Source organism: Cydia pomonella, chromosome 9, assembly GCF_033807575.1.
Source record: "Cydia pomonella isolate Wapato2018A chromosome 9, ilCydPomo1, whole genome shotgun sequence".
NCBI classification, from domain to species: Eukaryota; Metazoa; Arthropoda; class Insecta; order Lepidoptera; family Tortricidae; genus Cydia; species Cydia pomonella.
This window is the reverse complement of record NC_084711.1, coordinates 23,195,616-23,206,709: the sequence shown is the minus strand read 5'-3', so window position 1 is coordinate 23,206,709 and position 11,094 is coordinate 23,195,616. Positions and strand designations below refer to the sequence as shown.

The window sequence follows — 11,094 nt, the reverse complement described above, 5'->3', positions numbered from 1 at the left end:
AAGTAAGTAAGTAAATATTCTTTATTGCACCAACAATTATACATTTTACATACATGTAAAACTACAAATGAATTTTAAAGGAAAATAGAACCAGGTAACAACAGGCGGTCTTATCGCTAAAAAGCGATCTCTTCCAGACAACCTTTAGGTAGGTAGGGTATAGTGTTATTTGGCTGCGGTTTTCTGTAAGGTGGAAGTAATACCTAAAACTGGAATTAACCTGTTAGACTCAATGTTAATGTCAAATGTCCGTGTCAAGTACAGTCGAACGTAGATTGTTTCACTTGCTGTCGCTGACGGTGAAGTGACGTACGTTTGTCTTGTTCAGTCAATGGAAACATACGGGGGCATATTGTGTACACAGACGTAGGCTCGGTGAGTGTATTTTACATAGCTCAAGTCTATATAACTTGTTGGTCATGTATTTTTTTATACTACGTCGGTGGCAAACAAGCATACGGCTTGTCGGCGGCCGTTGGACTTAGTCAATTTGTGTAAGAATGTCCCTATAATAATTATTTATTTATTTTAAAAATAAAAGAAGAATAAAGTTATCAAAGCTGCTCACAAAGAATCCGTTGAGAAGTTGATCTGATTTTTTAGCATGTTATTGACACAATGAAAAACTAGGTTTATAGATTTTCCTTTTTTCCAAAATTTGCTATACAAAAAAAAAAATATATAGAGAAAATCAAACTGATTTGTTAAGATTTTGTTAGTGTAAACCGTTTTCTCCCGAAATGGAATATTTCATAGAAAAAGTATTTAAGTAATTACGTTAGGATCGCAAAGCTATTTTTTTTCTGCGCTCTTAATTTATTTCGTTAAAATCCATTCCTGGCTGTGGTAGGATTCAGTGAAAATTTCCCAAAAATTGCATACATAATAAAGAAAATACGGTATCCACAAATATTTTTGTACATTGACCGTCTATAACCGCGAAAATCAAAGTTTGCAAATTGCGAATTACGCCTTAATTGGAGTAAAAGAAAAAAACATCCTTCACACAATTTGTAATTTTATCAGTATAGTTAAAAGCCAAATTGAGACGTTTCTAAGTTAAAACCGGACAAGTGCGAGTTGGACTTTCCCACCGAGGGTTCCGTACTTTTTAGTATTTGTTGTTATAGCGGCAACAGAAATACATCATCTGTGAAAAATTCAACTGTCTAGCTGTCACGATTCATGAGATACAGCCTGGTGACAAACGGACGGACGGACGGACGGACAGCGGAGTCTTAGCAATAGGTCCCGTTTTACCCTTTGGGTACGGATCCCTAAAAAAAAGTCATACTATGTCGCTTGCCATATGGATGCTTTGACAAGTTATTCGTAAAAAGATATGCAAGTCTTGTCCTTTATGGTAAGCGACAAAGTGGGACCTTTGACAAGAATTCGACACAATTATTAACAATTTCTACTTTACGATCGTCTCCAAACACAACGCCGACCCGTACGTTCCTTCTACCTGTAGCTAGTAGCTCTCCGGTTTGACTGACGGGTCACCCATCACCCCTCTACCCTATCTCATCGCTATTCCACCCATCCATTACCGCCCCAGTATTACTCCAGTGTTCCAGGTTCCATAGTTGAGCAGCAATGGATGGTTAATGTTGGGAAGTGTAGAGAAGTGTTGTGTCAAATTGGTGAAAGCGAGTAAACGGCGATGAATGATGTCATTATCGTGATTAAGGCGGGAGATGTTGAGTGATTCGGGATTTGAGGGGGTTGGGGTTATCTGCGGCTAAGACAGTGCAGGTGGAAGTTGGATGTGTTGATTTGTTGACTTTTGACAAACATGAACTGTCAAATAATGTAACTTGTTAATTTAGCCTTGTTTGTTTTAGGGTTCCGTACCCAAACGATAACACGGGGCCCTATTATTAAGACTCCAGTGTCCGTCTGTCTGTCTGTCACCAGGCTGTATTTCATGAATCGTGATGGTTAGACAGTTGAAATTTTCACAGGTGATAATAAATAATAAATAAATAAATATTATAGGACATTATTACACAAATTGACTAAGTCCCACAGTAAGCTCAATAAGGTAAGACAACGATATATTATAATATATAAATATTTATAAATACTTAAATACATAGAAAACACCCATGACTCAGGAAAAAATATCCATGCTCATCACACGAATAAATGCCCTTGCCAGGATTTGAACCGGGGACCATCAGCTTCGTAGGCAGGGTCACTACCCACTAGGCCAAACCGGTCGTCAAAATGATGTACCTATTTATGTTGCCGATATAACAACAAATAGTAAAAAATAAAATAATATAAATATTTAAGGGGGCTCCCATACAACAAACGTGATTTTGTTGCCGTTTTTATGGATAATGATACGGTCCTTCGCACGCGAGTCCGATTCACTGTCCGATTTGGCTGGTTTTTTATACCACGTCGATGGAAAACAAGCATACGGCCCGCCTGATGGTAAGCAGTCTCCGTAGCCTATAGACCCCTGCAACTCCAGAGGTGTTACACGCGCTTTGCCGACCGTTAGGGACTCCGTACCCTCGTTGAGCGTTGTTGTACCTTAACTAATTTTACACCTGATTTTGACCTTAAAATTTGATGATAAAAGCCATCAAAGGCCGATTATTTTTTTTCGTTAGATTTTATTAAATGTGGTGAATAGATAAAGTTCCCAATTCTGTACAATATATGCGTAATTTCTTTCTCAACTACACATTAAAAATCTCCCTCTTATAGTTACGAAATCTTGTGGTATTATTTATAAATCAACGTAAAATTACATATTTTTTCTGGCAAGTTTTGATTTGTTATTTATCCCGCCCAGAATAATAAGCTCTTCCAATTAATAATAATAATAATAAAGCCATTAATTCCATATTTCGCATATATACATTTAAATTTTGTTAGTTGGTCGTAGTAGAAAGAAAAAAAAAGTAACAAATCATTTTTCTTTTCTCTAAAATTCCTAGTTATGTACTGTGTTTTGTTCTATATTTTCAAATAAAAGTATAGTGCATTATTTGACCATTTTTATTGGAGAAAACCACTACAAACTAAGACAAAGTGGTAAATTAATTTGTTAGTCTTAATGCTAATGAAATATGGACCCCTTCTGGGTAAAAGCCTCCTCCATCCTCTTCCATGCCTTCCTGTCCTTGCCCAGCTTAATCCAGTCGGCAACTCTCTTCCAATTAGCAACATTTAATCCAATTCTAAAGAAACAGAAATTGTCTACTCTCGAATATCGTACAATTTTGCTGGCAATGGTTTTACAAGTCATTTGTGATTATATACGGCCCGATTCGAACATTATGATACGTTAAATAGTAGGTCTAGATATTCTTCAAACGAAAACGTCACTTTTGACACTGACATATCCGATCCATATCCATTTGATGTATCTCAAAGTTCGAATCGAACCGACAGTGCCTCACCAAAATGTTTAATAATGAGCAAGAATCTCAAACTTTAAAAGGTTCTGTTTGATTTATCTTGAATTAATTTGAAATATTATTTACTTACCGACTTACCTTTTTATTCTTCGCTGGTTTAAAACAAATCTCAGTCAGGTCAGAGGTCAGAGTCCTCGGCTTCGCTCGGTTGTAGAACCAAAATGATAATCGTACATCGAAAAACGAATAGAACAATGTATGGGGACGACAATGCTGCCCTCAACACAAGCCTTATTGAGCTTACTGTGGGACTTAGTCAATTTGTGTAATAATGTCCTATAAATATTTATTTATTTATTCCATTATTATTCCATTTATTGTGTTGTGTCTTATATACTTTAATATCATTATGTGAGAATGTAATGATTTTTAAAAAGAGGCATGTAATGTGAGTAATTACAGTTTTCAGGTTTCTATGGACTTCTATGGATGTTTCTCTATTTTTCGAAAATATACAAAACTATGATATTCATACACACACAAACACACACATACACACACACACACACACACACACACACATACACATGTTTAGATTTATAAGTTAAATTTCTCAGTATTAATGATACTAAAGTTTTTCAATTTTTATCTAAAATTATATAAGTAAATAAAACATCTCCTGCAACTAAATTTTTGGGGAGGAGCACTGTTTACCCTAAAGTACAGGTTATATCTATTTAGGAAGCAGAGTTTCTAATTTAAGGAAATCTATGTAATTTGATGTTTATGAAATAAATTCATTCATTCATTCAAATTCATTCATTCATTCATTATGATACATAGAACTACGGGAGTTTCAATGTTCACTATCATTTGATATGGTAGACAAATTGAACAATTAAACAGAGTTTCGCAAAATTAAGGAAAAATCCCACACTGTGTATAGGTATATTAGGGTGGTTCAAAACACCTTTTTTTCCGCCGGGGCACTACCTTATTGTTTAACACTTATTATGCTCATTACAAATAGGATTGATGCAATAGGGTTGTTTCCAATTTTTCGAAACGCTTGTATTACGTTCTATATTAACTAAAAGTTGCCCTAAAATTCAACTTTTATACTAAAAACGGCTTTAAATATGTTAATTTAACAAAATATATTTTGACAGATGCTTTCGCGCCCAAAACGCTCTTTCAAAATTGTGTGACGTCACAGTTTACGGTTTGACACATAACTACATACACACGTAGAAGATACGAACTGTTAACTGACATTTGTTGTTTATCGCCTAACTGTCAACAGTGTCAATCCGAGAGTTGTGACGTCATCAGAATCTTCAATGACGTTTCGAGTTTGGTCACTCGACGTGTGCCAAAAGATATTTTAAATTCAATATTTACAAAAATATGTTCATTACAGGTCCCCTAAAAGTAGTTTAACATGTTCTTATAATCCAAAAGAATTTATTGGGATACAATTCTGCCCTGAGATTTGTAGATGGAAACAACCCTATTTCATGCTAAGCGCAAGACTCGATCAATCGATTGACGTCAATCAAAGTTTTAGTCAAGCGTTTTCAGTTACTGGTCTTGACAATAGCTTCAAGGAAGGTGGCCATTGTTAACCCTACATGTAGTTCCTTGTTTCAGTTTGTTGACAATTGTCACTTGACATAGACAATTCGCCGTACATTACCTACCGGCCCCTATTTCACCACCCCGACATTTGTCAGTGACATATGTCGAGTGACAATTGTCAAGTAACAATTTCGCAAAATATTTCGTGTAGAAGTTTTTATAAAGAAAAAAATTGTGTTTATTCACAAAAATTTGTCATTAAATTTAAGATGGGCAATTGTACCAAAAAGCCTGTCATGTTTATATGCACTTCTATACAAAACTATTTACGAAACGTATCAGTACGAGTGCGACACAACGAGGAAATACCGCCAGCATCCTTGGTCCAATGCCTCGAGAGCCTATTTTAGTTATAAGCTAGTTATAGTAATCATCTGTATATATCCATTATGTATATTGTTATTGTAAATAAAAATTTGATAAGTTTACGAAATGGTCATCTGCCACCTGTCACTTGACAGTTGTCTCTGACAAATATCGGCGTGTTGAGGGGTTTGTCATATTTTTTGATAATTGTCGCACCTGTAAGAGTGGTGAAATCTCCTGGTCCAACAACAACGACAAACACAACCGTACCGTTGTTACTTACCTAATGTTCACAAACTTGACAATGACACCTGTCAATTGTCAAGTTTGTGAACTAGGCGCCTTATTAAACGCGCTTGAACGAACTATATATTGATGTCATCATATATTATGAAACAAAGCAAGTGAACTCTGAATTGAAGTGAGCGAGTTTCAGCTGTATCGATGAAGAACAGATGGACAACACATTATTTTTTTATTTGTGTCCATATTTTAAAATTGCTTGGCATGAGTGTCGACGCATATCAAAAATGACTATTTTCTCAAATTGTATTACCTAGGTATTTTAATTTGACGTTTATTTAATTCTAAAATAACAGTTTCGTATGTAGGAGTAAAGTCGATAGGGAAACTAAATAAAATAATCATTTTAAGTATGTAACATATATATTTCTTTGAGCTTTTAATTGCATTTTGAAATACAACATAAAAATATTAAATAAGATTATTAAATTTGGTAAAATCAATATTTCAACACCATTTTAAGAATGAGCAAAAATTCCTCATCAGAGCTAGCGTATACATTACATAAAGTTCGTAGGTTCATTATGTATTATCGTTAAAATGATAAATTTATAGATTCAATTATTGAATTCAAAAATTGCACATCCGCCGCATAAATTTAGAGGAAACGAAAACAAAAAATATCAAAAAAGTTTCAAAAGACAAAAACATTTCGTATACTGGGGTTGCTGATAAATTTCTAAAATTATGCGACGAAGATTCAACCGATAATTCTGATATCGTCTGAAACTTACACTTAGACAGTTTACAATATTTTTATTTAAATATAACAGAGTCTTCACTCACTAGGTCCGTATATACACTCGTATAACTGTTACAATGGAAGATATTATCTTTACTGAAGGTCTAAACGTATACGATTGTAGTTCCTTTTTAAAGAAAAAACTGTATAACTCGTATCGTATTATCACTCGTTTTAAATATCTTAATGGTTTGGACAACCGATTATGCGCTGGTATATGGTATACATGTGTCACAGACGCGGTCTAAAGTACTTATACTAAACAATAAATAGCATTCCCGGGGGGAGCGAACTAGCCCAAAATTTACACTAGAGGGAGATTGTCCTGTAACGAGAACAGAAGAGATTGCATCTCCGAGATTACCTAGAGATAATTCAAAATATACATAGAATAAACTAAAAGTTAACCCTAACTCTGATACAAGTAAATTAAGTAACACAAATGATATTGCAACGAATTCCAAAAATACTGAGCCGCATCGCGCTGCCCCGATAGCAAAAATACATTTACAAGAGATCGAATCGAACTTTATGACTTAACGTGACTTATATGTACAGTTCGCGAATGGAATTACAGTAGGGTGGAAGATAGCTCCCGATCGTCACCTAAAGGCATTATTTGAAAATATCTCCTTACTCTAAATGAACGTAAGACGTTTGGCGTATACTTAAGTCGCTAATCGATAATTACACTAACCGAACTATGCGGTGACTAACAATTACCTAAATAATTAAATTGGCAAAGAGTTTCGAAATACTTATCGTCGCCGGAGCGAACCTAACCTTAGCGGGTTATGCGGGATATGGTATGATCACAAACGCGTCTACACGTATTTGCTGGAGAGCTGCTTCGCGAGTTCCGTGTACTTGAGGAACTTTGAATGTGGGCTCTCGTCGAAGGCTTGCGAGGGGCTTCGGGGGTCCTGCGGAGAAGCCGCAGTTGACCCCCCGCTTTTATGAGCCCCCGGAGACCCGGCCGGTTGCGTGGCTTTCATTGGGACCGGTTCCGGCATAGCACTGTCCTTCACGAAATGCATCTTGGACAGGTGATGCCGATACGCCCCTTTGGAGACGAATGGCGTGTCGCATAGAGCGCATTTCATGATGGAATCAGTCACGACGGCATCGTTGCAAGCCCAGCTGAATGTGAGGATACTCGGAGGACCGGCAGGGGATGGAGCCGGGGCAGGTGCGCGGGAAGTACTAGTTTCTGTTTTATCGCAAAGCTTTTGGAGTGCGGCTAGCGGGTGACTGCCGCCGCGGCGCGAGGAGCTAGGCTCAGTCGAAGAACCTCCGCTAGCGAGATTATCAAACATAGAAGACAATGCGCCTAAACTGGAAGCCGGCTTCCTATCTACTCCCGGAGTATGTCCCGAGCGATCGCTAGCCGGGCTACGAGGGCTAGCCGCGGGGCTGGAACCTTCACTCTCGCGTTTAGGAACGACTTTCCCATCCTCATGCGAACTACTCGGCCTAGGAGGCTCTTCGTCCTCATCAACCTCAGTTTTGACGCGCACTGGCTGGCTGCTCAAATCTACCCCGTTTTCGCGATCATCATCTTCAGTAACTTCTTTTTTTATCCTAACTTCGGCGGGGCGGTCTTCGGAAGCGGGTGTTTGGGAGCCGCGAGTGTCTGGGGTGGTGCGTGGGGTCATGTGGTAAGCGTCTAGTTTTCTGTCAGGGGTGAGGGATTCAACCCGACTGCCACCTCGCTCGGACATCGAGCTTGACTCGCTCCCGCTGCGCTCGCGGCGCCCGTAACCCTGCTGATGGTGATAACTCCTAAGCATGCTCATCGTTTGAGGGTCTACCAGCGGTTTTGTGTAGTCTACGCTCTCATCTATGCCTAATCTTTTAAGAATGCTAGAACCGATCGGAGCGTGGGAAGCTCCGCCCGGCATCCCGGGGACAGTGTGACGCGATCGTGTGTCGAAACTCTTTTCTATCAATTGTTCTATGGCGTTGAGGACCGAAGGCGAGGAGCTCTTGTCGTTGCTCGCATTAGGATCTTTGGAACTCGGGGAGGAATCGTTCACGGAGGAGGGGGAGCGGTGGTGGGCTGAGCCAGGGGAGGGAAGTTCGTCGTTGATGCTCTTACGGCCGTCGCGGCTGGTGGGAGTAACATGCCCGGGCACGTCAGGGGGGATGATGCTGTTTGTGAGCAGCGCGCTCTTCAGAAAATTCCTTTGGCTATTAGACATCGGCGCGCCTATGCACTGTCGTATATGCTCAACAAATACGGCAGTCTCAATTTTATCGCCGCATTTTTCGCAAGAAATCCGGCTGCCCGCGCCGAAGTCTCTAATCGGTTTACCCATAGGTACCCCATTGCCGTCCCCGTTTTTGAACTCGTGTTGCGCTCGCTCTAGCTCGAGAAGCTTTCTAACTGGAAGTGACTTCTTTCGTTTTTCGCGCGTCTGCCGTCGTCTACCCCCGCTCTCTGTGATAGATCTCATAATGTGCTCTTTGTAATGTGAATTTTTAACCATATGATTACTTAACTCTTTCAAGGAACTAAATGCTTGGTCGCAAACCTTACATGTTAAAACGGCGCTGACGTGGCTGCTGGTGCCTGTTGTCGGTGGAGCAGGATTATTGGGCGCGTTGCTCGCGCTCGATCCTTTAGCTTCATCGGAGGACTTCCAGGAGATAATCTGCTCTTGCGATATGATATTGGTGTAGTGTTGAGTCCGCTGCATGTGGCTCGTCATTTCGGCTAACGAGCGGAAACTTTCAGCGCACCACATGCATTTTAAAATCTGTCTAGTCTGCTCCGCGCCTTTTCCAAGCCAGACATCTTGGCCTCGGACTAGCTTCCTCGGAATCGGCATATTCTCCTTGATGAGTAAATTTAGATCGCTCTGACTGGGTTTCGACGAACTGCTCGAAGTAGATGAATTGTGAGAAGGTGTGGATGGCGAGCTCGAAGGTGGGTGCAAAGATGACGGCATTGGAGCGCCAGTCGATGGAGGAACCGGGACGTTTACACCACAATGCTTCGCTTCTTTCATATGTACTGTTAAATCGGCGAGAGAGTTGAAGCTTTTCTTGCACCAGACGCATTTTAAAACGTCTTTAGTTTGGTCAGCGCCTTTGTTGAGCCAGTGTGATTGCCAGGCGGAGTGTCTGGCAGCTGAGTTAGGAGCTAGGCCAGCGCCTAAAGCGGCGCTTTGTACAGATCGGAATAATTCTTCGCCACCCAATCTGCTGAGCTCGCTCATCTTTTCAAGTGCTTTCGTCGCATCGCTCGGTGTCGGGCCGTGTTTCAGTCTTCCATTCCATTCTGCCGGTATCCCACCTTTTGGAGACAGACTAGCCGCAGCCACAGCAGCTGCGGCCGCGAAATATGGCAAATGCGGGGCTACGGGTGTGCTCCAAGGTACTGGACTAGGTTTGAGCTCGGTTCTCGAACTTTTTCTCGTCGGTACCGGCGAAGGCGAATCCTCCGGGCCTCTTTTACGTGTTCCAACAGATAAATCTAACGGTCCATTTTCAGGTGTTTTACTAAGATTAACCGCATCATCGTCGTCTTCGATGGGTGAGTCGCTACGTTTCGTGCTAAAGTCTAGAGCGTCGCCGCGCTCCGAATCCGTCATGTCTTCTTGGCATGACATGAGGAGGCGTTGTTGGGCCGCGGCGGCGGCAGCGCCGAGATACGCGGCGACGGCGGCGGAGTGGGGGGGCAGCAGGGCCGCGGGGAGGGCGGCCGTCAGCGCCGCGGGGAGGGGCAGCGGGGCTCGGTACACGGAGTCGTTGGAGGGGCAGCGCGGCGCGCCGGACGACTCCCGCGACAGACATCGCGGGCTCTCCCTGCGGACAAACAAATGAAGTTTAGAAGCGTGCTTTATTATTGTTTGCGTTTTTTCAGCTTCCTTATTTAGAGTCACAGTTTAAATTATAATGGATACTAATTGTACTGCTTTATCTCTCATAACTGACTACAGTTCTGAGAGAAGCGTGCGTTGCGTTTTATTTACTAAGATGAAACGCAAAAATATAATCCCATATTTAGAGTACAGGATGATAATAATACTTATGTTTAAGGATAACACTAACAATATGGCAAACGTGAGCAATGTCATAGACAAAACATTTAAATTTTAAGATATAAAAATATAGACGACAACTAAGCAGTACGTAGACCTTAGAAAGCCATGTCTAAATTCAGGTTCGAAATGCATCGGGTTGCATTTTTAGACTGAATTTAGACTTACACTACACTTAAATACACAAAATATCAAGAAAGTCCATTTATATTTAGAAAAAATGTACCAAACTGCAACTGTAATTAAAGTTTTGTTTTTTAGCGTCACTTTATTACTTACAGGTTTGGTTAATTATGACTTAATGAATATTGATGAATCCAATTTACACCTGACAATATTATTTCGTAAGATTTACTTAAATATCCTAATGAGTCATAAATACTTCCCATTGGTGTCAATTAAGAGATAGCTTCAATGATAAGGGGAAAAGATAGTAATACTCAGAACACAAATTATGATAATTTCATAATTTATCATTGATAAGCGATATTATCTATACCTAATTGATCAATATTGACAATCATTAATAGTAGCTTTGTATCAGAAGGAAAAACTTAAACAACAAATCATCAGATAAAAACGCCGTAACGAGTAAAACAAGATCATAAATTCTCTGATAACTGCGACTAATAAAACACTAAGAAGAAAAAAGATTGAAAATAAACCTCCAATATTTCAA

The 11,094-nt window shown here is 40.0% G+C and overlaps 1 protein-coding gene across 3 annotated transcripts in view; it reads right to left on the bottom strand.

Annotated features, from left to right (window-relative positions):
* Window positions 1-5,971: 5,971 nt before the first annotated feature.
* LOC133520955 (protein tiptop) overlaps window positions 5,972-11,094 on the bottom strand; it is a 570,116-nt gene continuing 564,993 nt past the window's right edge. For all 3 annotated transcript variants that reach the window (XM_061855668.1, XM_061855666.1, XM_061855669.1), the window contains one exon: window positions 5,972-10,179. In XM_061855668.1, coding sequence (XP_061711652.1) covers window positions 7,194-10,179 — 2,986 coding nt within the window. In that variant the 3' untranslated portion in view covers window positions 5,972-7,193. The remainder of the gene's footprint in view (window positions 10,180-11,094) is intronic.